The 21,135-nt window shown below is 32.9% G+C and overlaps 2 protein-coding genes across 3 annotated transcripts in view; one reads left to right on the top strand and one right to left on the bottom strand.

Annotated features, from left to right (window-relative positions):
- Positions 1-21,135, top strand: part of LOC126745526 (midasin) — a 242,157-nt gene that overhangs the window by 76,300 nt on the left and 144,722 nt on the right. The window lies entirely within an intron of this gene.
- The window catches only part of LOC126745537 (uncharacterized), a 115,035-nt gene that overhangs the window by 29,518 nt on the left and 64,382 nt on the right, over positions 1-21,135 (bottom strand). For both annotated transcript variants that reach the window (XM_050453415.1, XM_050453416.1), the window contains exons 4-5: positions 2,866-3,197; positions 2,426-2,685 (exon numbers count right to left, since the gene is read on the bottom strand). In XM_050453415.1, the coding sequence (XP_050309372.1) occupies positions 2,426-2,685; positions 2,866-3,197 (592 nt within the window). The remainder of the gene's footprint in view (positions 1-2,425; positions 2,686-2,865; positions 3,198-21,135) is intronic.

The raw sequence follows: 21,135 nt of genomic DNA, 5'->3' as shown, positions 1-21,135 counted from the left end.
AAGGGATGTAAGGCTACATAACACTGAAGAAATAACAAAGGTAATTGGAATAAAAGGGAATGAAAGTACTAATAAAAAGTTATCCAAAGGTAAAGGACAAATATGCAAGATTACATATAGTAAGGCTGGATCAACCACGGCTAATAAATAAGAAAATCTGAAAATTGTAAAAGAATTCCAGGTGGATGTGCACGAGAAAACGACAGTATCGAAGGGCAACACAAACATTGTTGGGAAATAATGAATATTTTATACGTCAACTGATTAAATTTTTTTGGCACTGTTGAATACATTTTAATGTTGTTTACAATGATGTGTCACACGATGAGGGTTCCTTGATAAAACAAATATAAAATTAAATGTCCCCCTGTATATCTAGATTGACGTGTTTTTTTTAAGTTATTAAGGGTCGAACTTTAGTTAGTAAATTAGAAGTAAGAGAAAAGTATGGTTCTGTTTTTAACTTGTGACTTAATTTATTTATTGCAAGTTAATACATTGATTTCCGCACTCAAGACCTGAGTTACCTGGTAATGAGTTACCTGAGTGTATTTATTAATAATAATTTACTTGCCAGACAGTTTTTGTACCAAGGGGCTAACCCAAACCTTCAAATGCCTTTATAAAATCTAAATAAAATAAGCTTTTTCCTTGTCCAAGAACAGGTAAGTGATTAAATGTGGTAAATTCAAAGTCGAAACTCATTTTCCGATGTAGAGTGTGAACGTCTCAAGGCTGAAATGATGTCTTACAATCCAGTATAAGAAATCCCAGCTGAAGATAGAGAAGTAAAAGACAGGGTCAAATAAATGAAAATCTTATCAACGAGGTAATAAACGAAGCCTAAAGTCTCGAGGAGGTCTCCAATTTTGATCTACCGTACAGGATTTGCAATTTTACTATTGCTGGAAATGGAAACCAAGCAGAATCCAAGAAAACAGATCCTGCTTGGAGAAAGCGGACTATTGGCAGAAAAAACAAAACCTACAGAAATATAGGCCAACAACAAATCACTGCAAAAAAAATCCATAATAAAATTTAATAATCGTCAGTCCAGTCAAAACTTTAAACTTATCAAAAGAAACTTAAACAAGGGATAATAATTAAATTGTACTAACAAAACAAGCAATACGAAGAAAACCCATGAATCCGAGTAATAAATTTTTACTCGCATCCGATATTAAGGAAAGCATATTTAATCCAACAAGAACGCCAAAAAGTGACCAATGTGGAAGAGATTCTATTAATAACTTTATCATTCCAGGACATATAGAATGTTGCCAAACATGCTATCTAGCAGTTTTCCTGTCAGGATTGCTGTTCAAGAGCTTGAATTACGGATCAGGAAAATAGTTTATTAGTCTCTTGGAAATTCATCTTCAGTATAATTAAATATATATTTGCCAGCTTACTAAACAAATTACAAATTCACTTGACGATAAAAAAAAGTGTATTGGGGTATTCTTAGATCTGGCAAAAGTCTTTGATACCGTGCCCGATATATTGTCCAGGTCCGGCATGAGGGGAGCGGTCTTAAATTTATTGTTAACAAGTAGACAACAATTTTTAAAAATAGAAAATATTTTTTAGGGATCCCCTAAAAATGAAGATTGGGATTCCTCAAGGAACCGTACTGGGCCCATTACTCTTCATTTTGTATATTAATTCACTAACAGATCTAAAAATTGTGAACGGATTTGTAATATCTTATGCCGACGACACAGCAGTCATTTTTTCAGATAACACTTGGGATAAAGTAAGGAGAGGCACAATAATGGGCATTCGTAAAATAAAAATATGGTTAGACACATTTAAGCTCTCACTCAACATATTTAAAACATATTATATTGCATTTTATTTAACTGAAGCAAACCAAGATGTAATTAAAGAGGTCTCTTTTACTAAATATCTGGGTGTTATAGTGGATAAGCATTTAAAATGGAGCGAACATATTTTAAATCTAACTAAGAATATTCGAAAGCTATTGCGAACATTTTATATCTTAAGGCAAATTTTATGCAAGAAATTATTTATATCCGTATATAAATAATGAGTAAACAAACACACTTTAACACTTTATTTTCGAAAATAGAACAAAACTTAAAGAACTCTTCATCTAGGTTAGATTTTTGTAAAAGTAAGTTAGGGTTGGGGGTAGGATGATGTGCATTCATTTGTATGTTTTGTTATTGTGGCTCTTTATTTTTGTAATGGTTAGGGTATACCTTATTAATTTTTTTTTCGTAAAAACAGGAGCACATGCAGATATTCGGTTATAGGTGCATAATTTTGTATGTCTATGTTATGCATTATATTTATGTAAATGTATAATTATATATTATGTAGAAATAATATTGCACTTGAGAGCATGCTAGATAATAATATCTGGTAATTATATTATAATATACAAAAATAGTTTACTTACTAAATGATTGGTCGAATTCATGTGGTTAGCACCTCCAGTGACATTTACTAGCGTAGTAACTAATCCGGCCACCCTGACAGCCTCCACGTTAGCTTTCGTCAAATCTCTATGCAACTTTCGCAAATGAAACAAAGTCAATGATACGCACACTAAATTAACTGCAATCCACAAAGCGTTTAGGATATAGTGCCTTAATGGACCATATATTAATGGACAGGAGGGATGTTTATGACCGGCTTCACCCTGGGCGGCCAAAGCACCTGAAAATAAACCCCATGATAATATTAGAGTTGTACAAGAGTAAAAAAACGAATCATTACAAATAAAGAGAAGTTCATGTAGTGCGTTTACATCTGTCTTTTCTAACGGCCAGGCAATTTAATAATATACTTAATGAAAAAGCCAAGATACTTCATCTAGGATGACTTACAAACACTTACCCGATAAAAACGTGGGTCCCAAATTAATGGTGATCGAAGCAAACCAAATCATCGAGGTACCAAATAGGACGCACTGGGGCGAATCCATCAGTAGAGGGGCCTCCGAGATCATCCGATCTGCATCCTCGTCGTCTGGAAAGACCGGCGAGTCGCTTAGTACCGTCGTAAGCATATTCACTGTGGCCACAGTAACGAGCAGTAAAAATGCGGTTTCTACTAGTGAACACTTGTGAACTGGTTGGCAGTGAAGGATAGAGGTGGCCAAAGGAAGTAGAAGGGCTGCTCGCGCGCAGTCTACTGCTCCTTGATGAAATAGAAGACCCTGGGACCACCTGTAGAATGAAAAAAAGTATTCACGTATCTCATAATAGTTACGACATTCGTGTAAATTATTTCTTGTCCAATTCAGGATCAGTTATATAAAATAGCACTATTTATTTAAATTTTAACTAAATAATCCGATACAAAACTTTTATTTTTAATTTTTAACGAATAAACCGTTCGCGTAAATATCAAGCCACAAATTAAACTCAATATGCAGTTAAACCCAAATCAAGAAACGAAGCAAATAATGTCGATTTAATTGAACGCCACGCAGTTTATTTCATCATTTGACTGCGACTGCAAATCGACGTAAAAAATATAGCGGTAAAAATTTTAGCGAAAAATTGTGGAAAATTGCTTCCGAGATTCTTTTGGTGACCTTCCAACGAAACTCTATGGTGATATCTGCATTACTGAGTACTAAGAAGAAAGAATCATAGAAGAATTACAAGTCCTGGCCCAAGTAGATCAAATTAGAGTAGTGTAAACAGATTTTCCAGAGAACTGGGAATACCGAAAACTCTGGAAAAGTTAATGGAAGATACATTTTAAATAAATCTCTGTAGAAAGCATGATAGGGACAAAGTGATGTTTTTCTTGGATAATTGGACCAGTTGTAAGAGAAAAACACTATTTCCAGACGATTTAAACACTATTAAGAAAACCAAACAATGATATAGAAATAAAGGGAAAAGTTGAATTCTCATTTATATATCCTCGTCTCAGCTTATGAATTAGAAGAGTATGGGAACAAATTGATGTTTTTCTTGAATACTATTTTTCTTGGAACTATAAGCTGATATTTAACCTGTGGCGTTAACATTTTATTTTAATTATTAATTACCCATCATAAAAATAAAAGCAAGTGGGCTCGTTTATAACCCGAAAGTTTGACCTTTAATAATATAAATATGTTTAAATATTGTTATATTAAAAAAACTGATACATACTTAATTCTCCAATGCTCTTTTTATAATAACTGCTAAAAATATACACCTGAGGATTTAAAGATATTATAAGCTGTTAAATTGTTAATTTGTGTGGCGAAATGTGCATTGCACATAAATACCTTAATAATTTTTAACAGTGTTAATTGGCAAATAATTAACATAGCTATAGTTTCCAAAACCCAGTAATGTATTTAAAAAACGAGCTTCTAACGATCCTTTAATTGTTCTCGTCATTATCCTTTTCGTTTGGTGTAAAATTAGTTATGTTTTTATATACTTTTCTTTTCGAATTTACGTGTATCAATTATGTTAAATTTATCAATGCTTTGCATGAAAGAACGTGAGTTCACATTAAGCTTTCCACAATTAAAATAAATAACTCTTCATACCTTACACATCAGCTTTTTTTACAAAACCCACCCCATTAGCATAGAAATTTAAATTCAGCCTTATTATTTCGCAAAAGTGTTTTATTCCTCGATATGGCGGAGTTTAAAAAAAAAATATATGCCACGTCGACATATTCCCATACACTTTTCTCGTATTCACGTTGGATTTTTTGATTTATATGAATGTGAGCCTGACGGAATACGTGTCTTTATTTTATTGTCGTACTTGAGTTTTCGGTTTGAAAACAATTGTTAAAAGGAGCGATATAAATATGTATAGGATTTTTTATGATACCGTAACCGAGGCCGTTGTAAAATGTGCTATTACACTATACGGCGTCATTAATGTTTCATAACCTAAAGTGGAACGATGAAGAAGTTCTTTTTCGTGTTGTTTTTCTCGTCCATAAAACTTAACGTGATCTCTGAAATAAGTGTCGTCGTTTTCTCCGCCATTGGCTTAGCGGATGTTTTTTAAGTTAAGGAAGAGGAAATGAGTTTTTGCACTAAGGTTCAGGAAAGAGTGAAAATAAGATTCTAAATTATTTTGGCACCTGAGAAGTAATTATACTTTTGGAGAAAGTCTCTTGATCTACTGAGGTCATCTTGGGAAGTAAAAATCATTTGCCTTCCACATAGATCTATTTCAAAGTGTATCATCCACTTAACTTTTCAAAGTTTTCGGTATTGCCGGTTCTATGGAAAATGTCTTTAAACTGCTCTGATTTGGTCTACTTGAGCCTTAGGATTCTTCTATTTTTTTTCTTTTAGTTAGTAAAAGTAAAAAAAATGGTTAATAGATAATTGCTTGGCGGTTCAAGTATGTCCGATAGTAACTATCAAATAAAAAGAGAGTTTTTACAATGAAAGTTCATTGCTCTACTGAGGTGGTCTCGGGAACTAAAAATCAATCGCCTTCCACACAGATGTATTTCAAAATTTGTTATCTAACCACCTTTCCAGAGTTTTCGGTATTCCCACTTATCTGGAAAATGTCTTTAAATTGTCCTGATTCAATCTACTTGAGCCAAGACTTGTTACTTTTCTATTTTTCTTTTCTTCTTATGAGTAAAAGTAAAGGAAATTGATATCCATTTCTATATCCTCGTCTCAGACAAAAATGTGGATTTGACAAGATCAAAGGTTATTCTTTGGTGAAATAAACGTTGAGTAAAGATATCTGTGACAATGGGTAAGCTAAAATCATTTTCAAGGTTATTCGTCATTCATTTAAAACCCAGCACACAAATGACTGTAAAACCGAATAACATCAAAAGTTGAACTGTACCACACTGTAAAAACGAGTTACGTGAATTTACAACAAATATTATTGGTTATATGATGCCAGTAAAAATTGTGATGATTTTATTTTTATTTGTAATTTTACGCCATTCATGTAAAAATTGATTTACTCGTTACATTTAATTTTACGATATTTGTTGTGTAAAATTCTTGAATTAATGTTGTAAAAATTCGACAAAAAACCAGGAAATTTACAGCAGATATTGTAAGAATATCGTAAATTTATTGTAAAAGTACAATTTTATAAGTTGTAATGTTTTACTAATTAAATGCTTTTTTACTATAAATTTGCTGTAATTTATTTGTGAAAACAATGTAAAATGTTTATAAAAAAAGAAGAAAAGTCACTTTAGATGTCGTAAATTCGTTTTAAAAATTCGTTTTAAAATCGTTTTAAAACCCTGTACTTGTAAAGTTTTACTGATTAAATATTTTTTTACTACAACTCTACTGTAAATTTTTCGTAAAAAAAACAGCCGCATCTTTGCCTAAAAATAAGACAAAAACTTCATATACAGGAATCTTGACAATTGAATCGTTTTCATGTTACAGGGCGTTTTATAATTCCTATTGAAGATGGTTTTTTGTTAATATTTTCGAAACGCCTGGCCGTTATTTTTCGAAATTTTTATCGTGGGTACTGTTGTCTTATTTCGTTAGAAGCCTCTGGTTTCAAGAAATTTTTTGTTTGTTTGGTGTTTTCAGTTTTAATTCTTAGCTAATAAGTTAATTGTTTTAATTTTTCTCAATTATTTACACATCATTTATAATTTTGAAATAAAATTTTAAACAAAAAAAATTTTTTTTGATCTTAAAATTAAGTATTTGTAATAGTCTTATGTCATGTTTATACCTGATGATTTGTAACATACCTTTTAATTTTATTAAAGGTGATTAAAAATATTTTATGAGTGTAGGTTGCATGTATGTCTGATTATTTTAAAAACGAACGCTCCTATCGAAATAAGGCAAAGCACCTTTTTTATGTAAAAATGTTGATTCTTTTTAATTTTACGATCCACATAATTAAATGCGATGTAATTTCGGGACACCCTGTAAAACGTGTAGTTAAAAGATTATAAAAAAACCCTTAATTGAACGTTATGAAAACACTTAATTAAATCGTCAATTCTCGTACGATTCGAAGGTACTTTAATACTTTTTACAGAATCTGACAGTGCAATATAGACGATACCGTCCGTAGCGATCCGCTATATTAAATCGGCGCTAAGCGAAGAATCGGAATCGAATTTCGGCTAAAGGGATCCATGGCCGCGAAAATGATAAAAGGCAATATGGAGTTTTTGTCTGGAACAAAATCGAGAGCGAACCGATATCCAGGAAATGCCCTAAATGAGTTTCTTTATCGGCCGAGACAGGCCGAACGATATTGGCGGGTGATTTATATGCTTGTTTTTTAATGGATTTTTTTTTCCGCTGGCATGAAGGTTTTCAAGAAATAAGAGCAATCTGCTATAGGGTTGGAAGTTTGCGTTCGTTCTCTGGATAAATTAAATTTGGTACTTTTCCTTGAGAGGAGAGCCCCTTTTATTTTAACGTAACAGTTTGCTCCCACGGGAGTCTGAAAGGTTAAAGTTGGGGCGTAGCTTGTTTGCTTGCGGCTTACGGCCTTTTAGAAAAAGTTGATATTGTTTCGGAGGATTTATAAATTCTTTGACTTTTGAAAATAACTTTATGCTAATTTAATAATATTAGGTAAGGATAGAAACGAAAGAATAATAAGATTTTCAACGAACTCTTTAGAAGCATAATTAATTTTTTCTTTTAAATATGATTTAATTTTTGCGTGAGTTCTTTTAATATATTTTTCCAGCATACTTTAAATTACGTTTTAAGATGCTATTTTCTATTAAAATCCTTTGATTAGGTTGTAAATTAAATGGGCACTTTATTATTGTGCAATTTGTCCCCTCTATATGGTTGACAAGGTCTTTTAACGTGCTATTTAATGACGTATAAATCCAATATAGCGTCCATAAGAAATAATAAAGTTGACTATGGTTGCAAAAAATCTAAAATGCCTAGAAAAATATCGTTAACGTCGAGTAGATAACTCAAATCTACCAAATTTTATTAAAATCGGATTCAAGATGGCGACGATATTGCAGGTTTTCTAAATATCTCATTTTTATATTTAGCCCGATATTTTGAAAACTCCTATTGATATCGTGGATCTTAATATCGCATCTCATTGGGCTTGAAACAGAACAACTTTTTCCTCATACTATATCTCTTAGCGTTTACCAATTCCCCATGTATATAATTTAATCTGGGACACTCTGTGTATACAAAAATACCGCTAAACATGTCAAAATCAAGTAGGATCTAACAACAGATAAAATTAAAATAAATATGGGAGTAGGTCAAGGCGATCCCGTATCATCAAAATTATTCACCTTGGCACTGGAAAATGCCTTTAAATCACTACAATGGGAAACTAAAGACATAAATATTAATAGGCCCTTTTTGCACCATATTTTATCGATTTGCCGATGAAATCGTCCAAATAAGCAGCAACATGTAAGAACTGAGTGCTATGCTAGAAGAACTAGATGTCAGGTTAAAAATTAACATTTCTAGAACTAAAATCATCCGCATAAGACGTATAATATATAGATCGTAAGAAACTGGAAACTGCAGAGAAGTATATTTATCTGGAGCATACAATAAAGCAACGAAAAATAAACAGCGAAGTTAGCACGATGGAACGAACGATGCTTGGCATCAGTTTTAGGTATAGGAAAAGGAACGAATAAATCCGACAACGAACCAACGAAATCAAAGTCATGGATAGAGTAACACATATTGCTGAATTGAAGTGTATTGATATCTAAATTCACATACTGGGGACCAAGACAGACATAACGAAGCATGGGAATGAAGTGATAACAAGATATCAAGTAACAAGCAGAAAACAATTAGTTTCAGGTGGCACAGGACAGATCAGCGTGGACAAGCCTGAAGGAGACGTACACCCAGGAGTAAATAAAAAATATAAAAAGTCCAAAGAAATGAAAAGAATGCGCAGTTTTAGAGTCTGGGGTATGAATAAATGTATGGCATAGTTTGTCATAATTAGAGAATGAGATAGAGCGAGGATCTCGAAATGGTAGATGCAAGAAGATTTATTAAAAAAAATAAGGACAGTCTTGTTGACTTGACCAATCTATATAGAAGTTTTAGGTGATTTTCGATACTTCCACTCGGTAGGTTTTGAAGGTTACTGAGATTTCATAATGAAATTCTCGACCATTAAAAAATTGATATTGAAAGTACCTGCAAAATTTACGTTCTATTCTTTCCAGCCTAAGGATTTTATAGCGTTTTTTACCGTTTCTTAAGGTGTGAATTAAAACACTCAAATACACAAAAAATAGTCAAGTCACGTACACACTAATCACAATGACTTATGGCTACTAGAAATATTCATCTACACTCTATAGATTTCCTACTATTTATTTCGGTTTAAAAGTCGCGCCAATATTCAGACTTGAACTGGCCTTCTAGCGGCGAAGGCTCCTAATACATTAGGTAGACCATTGTTCCGGAAGATTCGACAACTTTCCACATGTCTTCCGAGATGTCGCGAGTTGTTCTCGCACCTTCGGGTCTAGACGGCTGACGAGATGATTATAAAATTCAGACACCAAAGTGCTAGATCAAGTTCCTCCTAAAATCCAAGGCATCCAGCAGTTTGAGGTCATCAGCAAAGAGGAGGATATGATATAATGCTTAAAAGAGTGTTTGCTGTCAATAATGATCAAATTTAACAGCAAAGGACCCAAAGATATCTGTGGAACTCTGGAAGAGATATCTGTTTAATATTTGGTAATAACCAGATGTGATATTGTCTTGTATATGGTATAGATTTTAATTAGTTGATTAATAATGTCTCACATATTTCACGTTGGCTCGAGGTTTTTATTTTATTTTTGGCTAATGTAATTAAACTGCTTGAAATAAATATTTGATTTATTCCAGGCGCTTGGATCCTGTTTCGTCACTGGTTCGTGCAGGTCTCCTTTGGTTGATTGCTAAATTGTTGCTTTTAAACCTTTTACTGAGATCCACTTTGTAACTTGGCATGTATAACCCTTTCCAGGTTGTTTTGTATTCAGGATTCTCTGGAAAGGTCCTTTAGACTTGTGAGGTTTTCATTATGTTTACATGAAAGCTTTTGTTATTTTTACTCGTGGCAGCCAGGTCACTTCGAGGGAAAAGAAGCTATTATCTTACAGGACAATACTGTAAGGGTGTAAGTGTATGCAAGAGTAAAAAGGAAATAGAATGAGATGAAAAAGAATGACCCAGAGTGATTCGCTATAGGGGATAATGTGACGTTGGTAACCCGGGCAATTTGTATTCTAACAGTGACCGATATGCCAAGACGAATAAGTTTATTGGGCAAAATTTTATGGACCATCCTGTCAAATGCCTTGGAGAAGTCGGGTGTGTATGGAATGAACTTTTTCACCCCTCTCCAAGGCACCATGCAGTAAGTTTAGTTTAGTTGATAAATTTTACTTGGTCCTAAATGATTTTTTTACCCAGTGAGCTTGTAAGGAACGTTAGAGATATACATTTTTAAAGTAGAATCGGAGGTATGTTATCAGTGCCTGATCTTTTGAGAGGGTCAAGATTTCTCAATTGTATATAAATATCTGAAATTGAAATGAAAAAATTACTTATATTATAAAAATTGAAAGAATTATGAGTGGGATTCCATAGCAGCCCAAGAAAAAAGCTACATGAAAGCTTTCCAGAATTCAGCAGAGAAATTTGAAGATTTCGATAGTAAAGCTTTAAAGAATTAATACTACGAAAACGAAAACCGAAGAATTTTTGGTAATTTTTGTGGATTTAGGTTTATCTAAAAACCATCTGAGGAACTTGATAAATAAATATTTAATTTAATTTATTTAGGGCGCTTGGATCCTGTTTCTTCATTGGTTCATTCAGGTCTCTTTTAAAATTGTTACTTTTAAGCATTTCACTTAGATTGACTTTGACACAAAGGCCTTTCCAGGTTATTTTGAATTCCGGATTTTCTGCAAAGGTACCTTAGACTTTTTAGAGTATTTACATTAAAGTTTTTGTTAATTTTACTTATAAACGCTAAGCCATTTGCAGGGTGAAAGCACCTATTTTTTTACATGAAAATACTATAAGCTGGTGAGTGTATGCAAGACTAATAAATTTATTTAATAAGATTTTATGGGTCACCCTGTCAAATGCTTTAGATAAGTCAGTGTATATCGAATAAACTTCCTCATGCCTCTCCAAGGCACCATTCAGTATGTCCTTATAAATTGAATTGAATTGTACAAATGTGTTTGTGTATACGTATTTTCTCTGTTTTTTCTCTTTAATAATTGCTGAGATCTCATTGCCTAACCAACATTGGATGGACTGTAAAGTAGTAAATAAAAAATAGTCTATTTTTACTTTGAGACTGATATATTAAATCTGTTTCGCTCATGACACGTCTTTCATGTACAGTTTTCCCCCTACAGACCGAAAATCTATAAACCTTATCAAGTCACACAGTAATCAGATCAGAAAATCTAATGCAGGCATTTGCGCGATAAATTTAGGATGCACCCGCGTGATGGCGTCACAGCGAAAATTACGCTCGTGGAATGTAAATTGAAACCACGCTGTAGACCACTTTATCATGATCTCTGTCTATTAATGGGACGCTTTATTATTGCCCCTCGGGATTAATGAATATGCCCGTGTAACTGAAAAATCAGTTACGGATTTGACATAAAGTTTGATTAAGTGCTTTATTCATACTTAAAAAAAGAAATTAGTCATAATCAGAATTTGTGGTTGTATACACTTTTTTGGGATGTTTGACCTGGATTTATTTTTTTAAATCGTGAACTAGATGTAACTTGTACTTGTTTGTTAAATGGAAGAAATTAATGAGAAGATAGAGCAAAAAATTACGATATTGTAGATTTAGAGTTTTTATTTTTGCAACAATTTTAGGGGCATTAAATACAGTAATTGTTTTGGATATACCTAATAACACCGATAACATCACACATAATCAAATGTTTTTCATAGATTAAAGAACATTGCAACTATTCCTACTCTCTTCATACAGGAATATGGGACCTCTAAAAATCATTTCTGTAGAGAGTATTGCGTGAAATGGATTATCACAAGCATCTGATATTCCATTTTTTTTAAATTATGAATCATTTGCCACGTGGTTTTTAACTTTTTTATTCGCTTAAAGAATCTTGAGAAAATTGAATGAAAAGATCTATATTTAACGATCTTTAATAAGGTTTAAACACCACATTCGAATACAATAGGAAATGGGTAAATTAATTTAATTCCAAGTAATCTGAACGAGAATATCGACTACAATTAAGAAAAAACATCTACAAATTAATGAAAAATCAGCGCCACATCACATATTCAAAATTTCATACAGTTCACGAGTTTATAGAAATTTTAACAAAAGTGTCTAGCTCTAAGGGCTATTTTAACGAGGGTAAATATGGTGCACAGTGCTATTTGATACGAGATGATAATGTTGCACAACGTAATGCTCCATTTTCATATATTCCACGGCTATTTGCAGGTGTTTATTTGTAACAGGTCCGAATTTATATTTTTTAATATTGTTTGAAGTTTATTAAAAATTAATAAAGAAATCATAATTAGAGTATTCATTAGTAACTCTAGAGAAATCACCAAAGCAAATTGCTCTTAAACAATTTCTATAATCTTTTTACATAATAATTTCACATATGTAACTCTCTTTGCACGTATAAGTACACCCATAACGAAACCAACTAAGGGTAATTCGACAAAGGGCTAACATAGCAGTTAACAATGCAAAAGCCGCCTTCTGTGAGGCGCATTTTGCTTTATAGCCCATTCGCTGGCAGCTCACCAAATGGCCTAAAAGTATTTCGGTTGAGCTATGCAGTTAAGAAGCAAAAAGTTGAGAAATGTCCCGCAATTTTTTCCTCGCGATATTTTTAAGTTCTCACTTTTGCTGCTTATTATACGTTTTGCTTTATACCGCTTAATCACTCATGCAACACAATAAATTAATTTATAAGCTACTATAATAAAATGATATTATTTGTTTAGTTCAAAATTATTTGGTTAGTATATTAATTGCGGATTGCGTTTAATTAAGCCCGGCTTTGTAATTTACTTTACGGGGTTTTTTGATACATATATTTAATTTATTATGAATGTGGCGTAATTTAAATGTATAAATAAAGCGGTGTGTCAAATCCTATTAAGTTATGCCTTATAGTAACCATAAATTAGGTAAGGATTTTTCTATTTTAAAATTATTTTATGCTAATTTATCCAATCGAAACTCGGTCAGTTTGTATGTAGGTTGTAGTCTGTCCATTTTGTTGATTTATGCTTAAAGGTGGTCAAAGCACTGCTTTTATTTATTCACTATTTCATTTTTGGTGGTGGCTATGCTACGATCTTCCATAGAATGTCAATTAGGCAGGAAAGCTCTCTCTCGTCAATAGAAGGCCATTTTATTGATGGTGACACTTCTAAACATCGCTTTAGTAATCTGATCCCGTAAACCCTTTATACTTGGACGGCTAAAATCGCTGTTTAACCTCTTAAATCTACCATTTTACGGTCCAGGGTTTAATTTCAAACCGATATATACCACCAGAAAATACTCACACCGATTGACTTTCAAATATTTCGGTCCAAAGGAGCGAAATGCGAAAAGCCGAACGGCAGTTTCAATAAACGCTTTTGTAAATAATAAAACAGTCTCTTCGTCTCGTTGCGCTATTTTCCTTGTTTTATTTTCCCATTTTGCCCGGTTCCGTACAAATAAGCTTGGAAATAACGTTTATTCGTTGTTTGCTTTGGTGCGGAGTGTCCTGTGGGTTATTTTTTTGTCGGTTCGAAAATTCGAATTAATTGGATAAATACGACCTCTTGTTATGTGTACTTTGCGTTTTGGAAGTAAGACAGCTTTTGTGAAGTTAAAATATTGTGGCGTTTTTAACGTTTCGACTACTAAAAATATTTATTTTCACCGTATTTATTTACTACTATTAATTAATATGCGATTTAAATATCGCGCCAATATTCCAACTGAACTGTCGACGCGCCTTCTTATATACTCGGTTGACCATGATTCCGGAAGACTCGCTGACCTTCTATGCGTCTCCAGAGACGTCGTGCGGTGTGATATTGATTTCATTTTTTGAAATTTACAGATTATCTATTGAAGTCACTGAATTAATTATTTGATTTCGGACAATTAGAATCTCCTTACACTGCTAAGGTTCCAAATCCTTGTTCCAGTTTTTATTAATGCTCTATATTCTTAAGAAAGAGTGAGAGAGAGAAAGAGTAAAGTTGTAAGCCAGTCTTCTGCTGTTCAGATTTATTTAGAAGAAAATAATAAGCAATAAGTACTTACTTCTGAAGATATCTATTATCAACCAGTTGCCAAATATAGTGGACTTCAAAATTTTCATATTTTATTATTTTGTATTTCGCCTGGAATTCTTTTATCAATTATCTCGAAATGGCCGTTAAATTATTGCTTACTTAACAGTATAAGAGGGGTAGAAATAACTATGTCTCGTAAGGCAGCCATAGCACGAATAAACCCTTAAAATAAAGTAAAGAAGCGAGGTAAATAAGGGATAACATTAACTATAATATATGGGTTTTTCGTCCAAACTTAATGCTTTGCCCTGCTATAAAAAATATCATTAAATATGAAATAACCATAGAATAGTTGAATCTGTTATATTAGATCATGTTTGATCTCTCACCACTTATCTGAAATATTTTTATCCTATATATAAATAGTATAAATTATAATGTTTTTTAGTGAAATTACGTAGTCTGGCAATATCCCAGAAATTAAAAAAGTGAATTACGAATATTAGGTTATAGTATTTGCAAAATCATACATTCATGGTATGTTTGAGGAACGTGAACATTTTCTAGGTAATAACGGAAACTTTTCTATAAAAACAAAGAAAATTATAGAACCAAAAAAAGCAATTTCTCTATTTTTTTAAATACGGCCCTGTAGAGATATACAAGCAAAAGTAATGGATAAAAATTTTATAATCAGATATGCGCTTTAGCTTAGAGCTATTTTATTTTTTAGGGGGCATATTTTATTCCGGAACCATGAAGGACGAAACGTCGTGCATTCCCAATTTTTTTGAAAATTAAACAAAAGTCACTTTTTGAGATTGAAAGCGGGTCTATTTATTGAAATAACGCCTTTGACACACAATCTTCTAATATCTCAGAGATAATTGCACGCCACGCAATATGTAAATTAGTTTACAAATGAGGTTACAAGAAATAAAAATTAGCCGGTTCAAGGGTTTTTTTTTGAAAAATATACTTATTATAGATAAAATCTCAGTTTAGCTAGGGGAGACCGGGGCAGGTTGTAACAATTTATGGTTTATTTTTATTGTAGCAAAAACTTTTTGTCTTACAAATTTCGTATTTTCCTACCATATTCTACAAACCTTTATAAATGTTATAAGAGGCTTAATTTTTTATTTACTATAGTATTATTTTAAAAGTATCAAAAATAAAGCAGGCATGATTTTGGTACAATTTACCCCGCCCTTGGGGTAAGTTGTACCATTTTGGGGGTAAGATGTAACATCGTCTTTTCTCATCATTTTCTACTTTATAAAACTAGCTTAAATTGTAGTTAAAGCAATGAGTATAAACATTTTGCTTAACAGGAAAAAAATAAAATGAAAATAACAAAAGAAAACAAAAATAAAATTGTAACAAAATTTCAATAATATAATCTTCTTATATCAATAGCTTTTTAACGTAATAAGAAAAAACATAACTCAAATAAAGATAAAGTTCAAAATATGCATTTGTAGAACCAACAAACATTTTATTCGTCGTCTGAGTCACAGTGATGACATATATAAAATCCGAAATCACCGGGAGTGCACTCATCGTGTGCCCACTGCTTACATGTTTTTCATTGAATCCATCCTTCTCCTGGTTTGCTATTAGAAAATTTCTCGCAGCAAACAATGCAAATTGTATCGTCTTCATCAGATTCATCGTCAGAAGACTGAAGAACCTTTCTTTTGGCTGCTTTAACCTTTGGCGCCAATGCTTTCCCTTTTTTTACAAGCTTTGCTTTAGTTTCCGACTTTAAAGCCTCCAGTTCGGGCGTATCAGTTAAAAGAGCGTATCAGACTTTCGTTTTTTCCGGCCTCTAGTTGTTTGTTTTTTTAGCGCAGACCTTGGAAATGATCTCACTGCTGCTGGAGAAAAACTCAGCATCGAAGTTATTTCACAGGAAACAGCATGAGAGGTAGAAGGCAAGTCTTTAATTGCAGGTGTTAAACCAGCCAGATGAGGAGCTTCATTCGGCGGATTAGTGGGTAAAGAACTTTGAGTTCCTAAGGCACAACCATCATCAGGTACGGGCGGGACATCAGGTGGTACTTCTTCATGTTGACGGTCTTCTTGTACGTACGGTCGATCAGTTACACTGGATGGCAAAAAATCATCTTCCCCGAAAATGTTCCTGTTAAATGGTTCAATTCGAGTACATTGAAAGCCTTTGATAATTTTATTTTGTGATAAAGTGCCTTACGAGCAAGTCCTGGAATATCATAGCAATAACATCACTCCATTGAATAAATATAAAAAAGTCATCAACAGTCATCCAACCTGATCCATTGCCAGCTCCAATGCACCCTGGCGGACCATCTCGAATAAAGTGATCCTGAAAGCGCTTTAGAAACATCGGCGGGACGTGGTTACCAATAGCGCTTACTGCAATGCATAGAGTTACTTGAACCCCTCTTTCACTGGATGTTATACCCCCAACTTGTTTTGTGCTTTTTTTGGCTATAACTTTTTCCATTTGTTTTCCTTTAAACTGTAGTCAGCCCAGTTTCATCCAAATTCCATATGTCAGATGGAGTAAATTGAAATCTGTCCCGGACATTAGCAAGTTTGTCACACGTTCAATACTGGTTGCCTCGGGAACTCGAATAGATAAATTAGGATGTTTTTTAAGAAAATTCGTTAGCCAATCTTCGCCCGCTGTCTTATTTTTAGACCATGACTTAGGCACTTTACTACCTCTTTCTTACCTCTTTTGGAGAGAGACCAAAATAAATTTTTGCGCACCGCTTAATATAAAGCTCAAGTTCATTTATTTGGGCATCTATAAATATTTGTTTGTGTTTACTATACCCAAACTTTTCTAATGAGACATGTGTAATATTATTATTATCGTTTTTCTCTTTAATTTTCTTAACATTTGCTGCTAAGTGTTACATGACAAATTTTAAGATCTTTTGCTACTGATCGAATGGATTCATTATTTAAAACTCTGGTTATAGCTTCCTCCATATCTTCTTTGGATGTCTCGCTCCTACTTGTTTTCTTCTTATAGTTTCTCATGCTAAAATTAAACAAAAAAAAAACTATTATCTTAACCGTTGCAATTTTTGGGGTAAGTTGTAACACGTTACAATTTGCCCCGAGCTAAGTGTTTCAACTTACCCCAGCAGACATGTGTCCACTATTTTATTTTATTTCAAAAAACTAAAAGCTGTAATAATCGGCAGAACTGTAAAAGTGCAATTATATACCCTAACAAACAGCACCCCAACTTAAGTTGAACAAATGGGAATACATGCAAAAAGATATTCAAATTATATTCCTTCAAATTTTACCTTGACGTCACAATTTTCCTAAACTGCACTTAAATTTCAAACGGACCGTACGCACTCTTCGAAAGTTGGTGGTTTACTGAGAGGCCCCAAGGGCTGCTTGTATACGCAATACGAGTAGCGCCGACTTAAAATTCGGCTACTATTTCAACTTACCCCGTGTTGCAACGTACCCCGGTCTCCCCTATACACACACAAAAATTTACATAAATTAAAAAACAAAGATTTTGAGTAAATTGATTATAATAATATCTTTTTTCAGGTATGTATGTTATGTTGACCATGCCACCAAATCCTGACCTAAATATTGTAAGTAAACACTACATTTTTTATTTATTTATTTTTTTTCCATAGACATAATTCAATGCATCAAAATTGTCAATTAAGTAGTAAGTATACAAAGTATGAAAAAGAAAACATTAAAATTACAATTAAAAAAACTTCAGCCAGCGAGTAGAACGGATGGTCAACTAGCATAGTCTTTAAATATCCACGTGTTTCTCAATTATTTTCTAAAAAAACGAATGTAAAATTTGCCAGCATTTTAAGTTCTGTAATCATTAATGACCTAACAAAGCTTAGGGATTTTGAAAAAAATTCACATTTCCACTGGAGGATAAACATATATTTTAATAATAGGCATTTTTTCACCCTGAGAATGGATTTAAGAGTAAAATCTTAATTCTGGGTTAAGGCTATAGAAAGTTACGTAAGTTTTGCCTTGAACGACCATTTTTTCTCCTTCCAGGCATTTCCAATAATTTATTGATTCTTCCAGGCAGTTGAAGTGTTTTAAAGACCTGAACTGTCTGGAAAAAGTAATTTATGATTCTTCCAAAAATTATAATTTTTATTCACTTTTGCAGGCAGTTGAAAAGCGAAGGAACAACCAAAAAAAACTGTCTGGAGATTTTTTTCTACAACTAAAATTTTCCGTTTCAGTAATTTATTCATACGTCCAGGCAGTAGGATATTTTGAACCTCCTGGACAGTTTACCGCCAAAAAAAACACCTTAACTGATTAGAAAAAATTTAAGGATTTTTATAATTTTTTCACACCCCAATAATATGATTCCTGAGGATTGTTCTCAGGGTAAAAACATGATTCTGGTTTAAGGATTTAAAAAGTTAGGGCAGTTTTAGTTGAGGTACTTTTTTTGCACATTTTTCTAGTAAATTTTCACTTTTTTCCAGAAGATTTTCAAGAACCTATTGAAATATTCCTAAAAGGGTTTTAGCCAAAGACAAGGGGTTTTCCTTCTCAAGAGTTTCATATATGAACGTTTCGTGCACCTCAAAAACTTTTTGAGTTACAGGCAATTTTGATCTGAGGGTAAAATCGTAATTCTGAGTCAAGGATTTGGAATGTTAGGGCAAATTTGGTTGATGAGAGACTTTTTTTGCAATTTTTTTACGAAATTTTCATATATCATAATATTTATAAAGTTCTACGTGGACCATTCATGGAATTTATAACTATTACAGTTAGTAGCAGATACGGATGAAAAAATGGGTTTATTACAGATCAAGTGCCTTAATTGCCCATTGTTCGACACCAAATTTATTAAGAAACTAAAACAATCCTAATGCAACCGTACCAGAATATGAAAATTTAAATAAACCCATGCGGGGACCCATTACTTGGGTAATTAATAGACAAGCATTTTTGGTTTCTCGACATGATTCTCTATAAAGGAAAAGTATTTTCTAAATCTAAGGATGGTATAATGAACAAAAGCATATAATTTTTACATGTTTTTTAAGACTAATCCACATCTACTCAAATTTCCTTAAACCAGTTTTTAACAATCTTAAATTTGAAATAATTACAAACATAAACTGCAACACTTGAATAAAATATAATTTAAGAAAAAAATTCTACTACTGTGCGTAAACTACTTACTTTATTCACTCTCCAGGGCTTGTAAAACTTGCCTTTTTAATGCAGTGCATAAATCGGTCATACCCAACATCACTAAATGCATTGCACGCACTTATATATTTTGCTTGCATTTATGTTTTTTACAAACAAAAATATCATTAAAGAAAGCGAGAAATATGGTTGCCGGTACCATGGTGTATTTTTTATTGGATCCGATTTGCATTAAAAAGATCCCAAGTACAAATCCGCTTAATGTTAATAAATTTTTTTTTGTACAATGTTAAAATTGGCTCAGAACAATGTTTAGAATGTTCAAAAAAGCCTCACTTGAGCGTAAAATCCCCTTTTTTCCATAAAAATTCTCATAACGTTACTTAACAAATAACTAAATAAACGTCAACTTTAAACCAAATTTATAAGCTTTAACGATTACTGCATTGGCACTAAAGCGCTTTATATGCAGTTGCTCGTGATGTAAATAAAGTCGCTAGCCCATCTAGAAGAGACAATTAAACAAAACGACCCGACAATTATTTTTGTAGTAACAAGCAAGCAACTATATTCTCCTTCCGCGGCAATATAAATTATAAAACGTAAAAATAATCCCCGCTATAAGGGCTTTAGAACAGTGCACGAACACAAAGGCGAATCGCATCGTTAGGAGGACAATAAGGAAACCGGTCTGATTTATAAAAACTGTGGATAAGAGCCGCCCGTGTCGCTCTCCCGGTGACCTGTTCCTACAAAATAATTTAGAAAGCTGCTACGGTTTCAACAGGAAATTTATTTTCCTTGATGGAAATAATAAAGTAATCTTTTCTTCGGGCGAAATTCATTTGTTATGGGAGTAAATATTGCTCGACAAGATAAAGCCCTTTATCGTTGTGTCTTCTAGGGCGCTTTTTTTCTCAGGAAATTGCCCTCTTTTGATAAAAGTAACAAATGTCAATAATAATATTATAACACTGTTAGTATTTGTAAAAAATACATAATAAAAAGTAGATAACAGCTAAATTTCTCACTGAGACTCAGATTCAATTATCAAGTGAACACTCTTCCTTGCATTAAGCAACTCAAATGAATAATCCGAAATAGCCAATTCTCTATTCACAACATTTAGTCTCAGGCCCGCATCCTCAGCCTAAATGAAAACAGAAGTTTAATATCATCAGCATAAACGTGAACGGAGTCCGAGTGAACTTTATGGTAGATCTGGCATGTAAATATTAAAAAGAAGTGGAGCAATAATGGAACCTTATGGAACTTCATGAAGTAGCAATCGACATTCGTATTGCAATCCATCCAGCTTCCTCAACCTGAGATATTCTAAAAACCACTTACAGACACGAGCAGAGAACCCTGATTGATGAGATCAAATGTCTTGTTATAGTCTAGCAATACGAGACAGGAGATAAGAATGAACATGGAGATGTCTGTTGATACTATGACCACAACTAGTAAAATAAATCCCTAAAAGAACGAAATTATTTTATAATTATCGTATAGCGCCCCTTGAAGAGACTTATTACGAGTATTTTATAGTATTACAATGATGTTCAAAAATCCAAAACACAACATGCATTCGACAGTAACCATAGAATAAACTGGAATGCTTCCTCAATTTTAGCAAAGGAACCAATTTTAAAATTACGTAAACTAAAGGAAAGTGCATTTATAATGTTAAA

This window comes from Anthonomus grandis, chromosome 16 (genome assembly GCF_022605725.1).
Source record: "Anthonomus grandis grandis chromosome 16, icAntGran1.3, whole genome shotgun sequence".
NCBI lineage: Eukaryota > Metazoa > Arthropoda > Insecta > Coleoptera > Curculionidae > Anthonomus > Anthonomus grandis.
Note: the sequence above shows the minus strand (reverse complement) of the source record. Positions and strands in the feature narration are given on the sequence as shown.